At 37.0% G+C, this 3883-nt stretch overlaps 1 protein-coding gene across 1 annotated transcript; it reads right to left on the reverse strand.

The window, feature by feature from the left end:
• Positions 1-390: 390 nt before the first annotated feature.
• Positions 391-1335, reverse strand: LOC125361811 (olfactory receptor 10AG1-like). The gene has a single exon (XM_048360412.1). The coding sequence runs from the start codon at positions 1333-1335 to the stop codon at positions 391-393; it is 945 nt and encodes a 314-aa protein (XP_048216369.1).
• Between the last annotated feature and the right edge of the window lie 2548 nt (positions 1336-3883).

Consider the following 3883-nt stretch of genomic DNA (forward strand, 5'->3'; position numbering starts at 1 on the left):
GATGCATATTGTATGGCGTATATGAGACTCTAGAAACCTTTCTAACTAAGCATTACACTTATCACTATCCAAAAATTTCTAGAAGGGATAATTTACAAAGAAAAAAACTAAATAGAAGCCAAATAAACATTTTGAAGTCTGCTTATTTATTAGCATTGAAAACTTGAGAGATTAAATTTTAATTTACAAGAAATTATTTTCCTCAAGCATAGACCATTGCACACAGATAAATTTGCTCACTATTCATTCTAGCAGTAAATGTCACATGTCATATTCATATGTAACAAAGGTATATCATAATCAATACGTGATATATTCATAAGGTAGGGAAGGAAAGAGGTTTCTTTGATATGTATAAGACAATATAAACAGCTCCAAGTAAATCATGAACTATGTTTTAAGTAATAATTTTTTCACAGCAGCAATCATCTCCTTGTTCCTAAGGCTGTAAATCATTGGATTGAACATAGGAATCAAGATGGTGTACAAAAGAGAAAGCAATCTATCAATTCCAGCTGAATGACTGGACTTTGGCCTGAAGTAGGTAATGCTAGCAGATCCATAAAATAAAACCACAACCAGAAGGTGGGAAGAGCAGGTAGAGAAGGCCTTACCCCGTCCTTGGGCTGTAGGTAGCCTCAGAATGGTAGAAATGATTTTGCTGTAAGAAGCAAGTATCAACAGAAAAGGAACCACAGCTAACAACATCGCTACTACATAGACAGACAATTCATGCACAGAGGTGTCCCCACAAGCTAACTTCATCATGGGAGGTATGTCACAGAAGAAGTGGTCAATTTGGTTGGAATGGCAGAAATGCAGAGAGAATATTTGACACGTCTGTCCTATCTGGACTGGCATGGCACTGAGCCAGGCTGCGGCTGCCAGCTGAGTGCACTTCTTTGGGTTCATGACAAGAGGATAGTGGAGAGGGTTGCAGATGGCCACATAGCGGTCATAGGACATCACAGCCAGGAGAAGACACTCAGTGGCTGCGAGGACTGAGAAGAAACACAGCTGGGTAGCACATTCCAGCAGAGAAATGTTTCTATCCTGTGTCCACATGCTGACCAGAAGCCTAGGCAGAGTGACTGACACGTAACAGATTTCCAGAGCTGAAAAATTGGCCAGGAAAAAATACATGGGTTTTTGTAAAACACGGTCCACCATAGTTAGAATGATGATCAGGCTGTTTCCAATTAGGATTATTGCATAAATTATGGAGAATATGCCAGAGAGGAACCCCTGGAGGTATGGAAGGTCAGAGAATCCCAGCAGGACAAATTCTTTCACCATGGAAACATTTCCTTCTACATTTACCTCTCCATCTCTCATCTGTGGAATAATTTAATTGGAATCATAAGCCAGTCTACTGTTCTTTGAAAATTTTTTAATTCTTATGGTCCAATGATGGCACAAAATCTTGTATTGCATAAAAATAACTATATAACAGAAGTTGTTTTAAAGATAGAATTAATGGGACTGGGAATATTGCCTAGTGGCAAGAGTGCTTGCCTCATATACATGAAGCCCTGGGTTCGATTCCCCAACACCACATATATGGAAAACGGCCAGAAGCGGCGCTGTGGCTCAGGTGGCAGAGTGCTAGCCTTGAGCGGGAAGAAGCCAGGGATGGTGCTCAGGCCCTGAATCGAAGGCCCAGGACTGGCAAAAAAAAAAAAAAAAAAAAAAAAAAAAAAAAAGATAGAATTAATGGTCTGGGAATGTGGCTTAGTGGCAGAGTGCTTGCCTAGCATGCATGAGCCCTGGGTTTGATTCTTCAGCACCACATAAACAGAACTGGCACTATGACTCAAGTGGTAGAATGTTAGCCTTGAGTAAAAAGGGGCCAAGGCCAGTGCTCAGGCCCTGAGTCTAAGCCCCTGAGCTGGTAGAAAAAAAAGGAACTAAAGATAGAATTAATATAACTTTACTGATTAATAAAAGTCTATATGGAAATCATCATTTTCATATATGAAAATTTTAAGTACTTTTATATTGATGAACTGTATCATTTTATATTTTACTGTTTATGTCCACTCATAATCTTATAAATCTGAACCTATTTCTTATGGGCCTTGGGGCTTGAATTCAGAGACTATGTGCTGTCCTGGAAGAATGTTATTCAAGGCTAGTTCTCTACCACTTGAGCCACATCACCATCTCCAGGATTTCTGGTGATTAACTGGAGATAAGAATCTCATGGCCTTTCTTGTCCAGGTTGGCTTCAAACATCCATCCTCAGATCTCAACAACCTGAATAGCTACATACCTAGCTAGATGTGTAGATATGAACCATTGGTGCCTGGATATATGTATTTTCAGTGTAGCAGTAGCTCTTTTCTCAGATTGTCATGGTTTTGCTCTCGACAATCAAATCTCTTTTCTATTAATGTTAGTGACAACTTTATTTCATAGAACTACTCTGTGATCCATCAATTCTGTTCTGTGCATTTACCAAAAATATTACAAACCAGGACTTAGTAAAGGCTCTGGGACATCCATGTTTATTGCAGCACTATTCACCATAGCCAAAGTATGGAATCAGTCCAGGTGGATGAATGAATCAAGAAAATGTAGTAAATATTCACAATGGAATTCACTTGTCCATTAGAAAAGGGATATTGTACCATTGGAGAGAAATGGAAAGACCTGAAAATTTTATGTTAAATGAAGAATGACAGGTCCAGCAAGAAAAAGGAGGCATGTTTTCCTCATATGTGATTTTTTATACGTTTAAATTAATGGGATCAACCAAGAAAGTTTATTTATATTTTACAGGAGAAAGAAAAGCATCTATAGTATGTTTAGAAATTTCAGAAAACAATTATAAATGGATTCTGTAGATTTCAATTGCATGCTATTATCCAAGAAAGGCATAAAGCACTAGGTCTTAAATCACACATTCCTCATTAATTAATTAATTCCATCATTAATTATTTTTACTGATTTCATTTATTCTATGCAGTCATATCTAGTGTATATTTTTCCTAGTGCATGCTATTGTAGCAAGTTTAATGGTCACTTTCTTGCACTTAGAAATAGACTACAGGTTTCTCTTATTGTATATTTTGTGTACCTTGCAAGCTACACTGTTTACCAACATTTGGTTCTGAAGCACTTTGATAAAGTGCTAACACATAAAATGTTTAGTTTCATTTGGAAATTCCAAACTGTATTTGAAATGAAAATATGTATGCCAGCCCAGATTCAGACTAATCATGTTTTACTTGAGTGTCTGTACATATTTATAAGTAGGTCATTGGGAATAAGAAATGGTAAGAAAGACTGTAGATCAATGTAATCTTGCAGTAGTTACCTTCTTCCCATTGCTTTTAGTTTGGGCTAGGGCCTATCTCTGTTATGCAGTAATTAATGCCAAATACCAAATGAGAATATTCAGTAGAAGGAGGAAGCATACCAACAATTACATACTAAAACCAGTACATCTGGCCAGTGATCAAATTATGACTTCAAAAGCAAATTGACTCAAAGGGAGAAGCAACACTGATCAACAAATAAAATTCTCTTAAATATTCGTCTGTGAATGAAAAGGAAAGTTAAATATAAATTTATTTGTTCATCTACAATGTTCTAGAAACAGTAATTACTTTAGAATTTAAAGTCTTCCTTAATTTTTCAAATCTGCTGATTAATATTTCTTTTAGAGACAGGAAAAATCCAGGACTATGGTGTCACCACATGAGAATATAATGGAGGTTGGCACCACCTGGGTTTTCTGCAGGCCCGGAGCCCTGGATTCTTGTAGGAGAGTGATTACTAAGTCCTAGTTAGTAGAAGGGGTAGCCTGTGATCATTTTGTGAGTGTAGAAAATGATGTACTATTATTTCAAACAAACAAGAGCAAATAAGGATTTTCAAC

Source organism: Perognathus longimembris, chromosome 13, assembly GCF_023159225.1.
Source record: "Perognathus longimembris pacificus isolate PPM17 chromosome 13, ASM2315922v1, whole genome shotgun sequence".
NCBI lineage: Eukaryota > Metazoa > Chordata > Mammalia > Rodentia > Heteromyidae > Perognathus > Perognathus longimembris.

Excerpts from the sequence above, each read along its gene's own strand:
- LOC125361811 (XM_048360412.1), bottom strand. The coding sequence starts at position 1,335 with ATGAGAGATGGAGAGGTAAATGTAGAAGGAAATGTTTCCATGGTGAAA.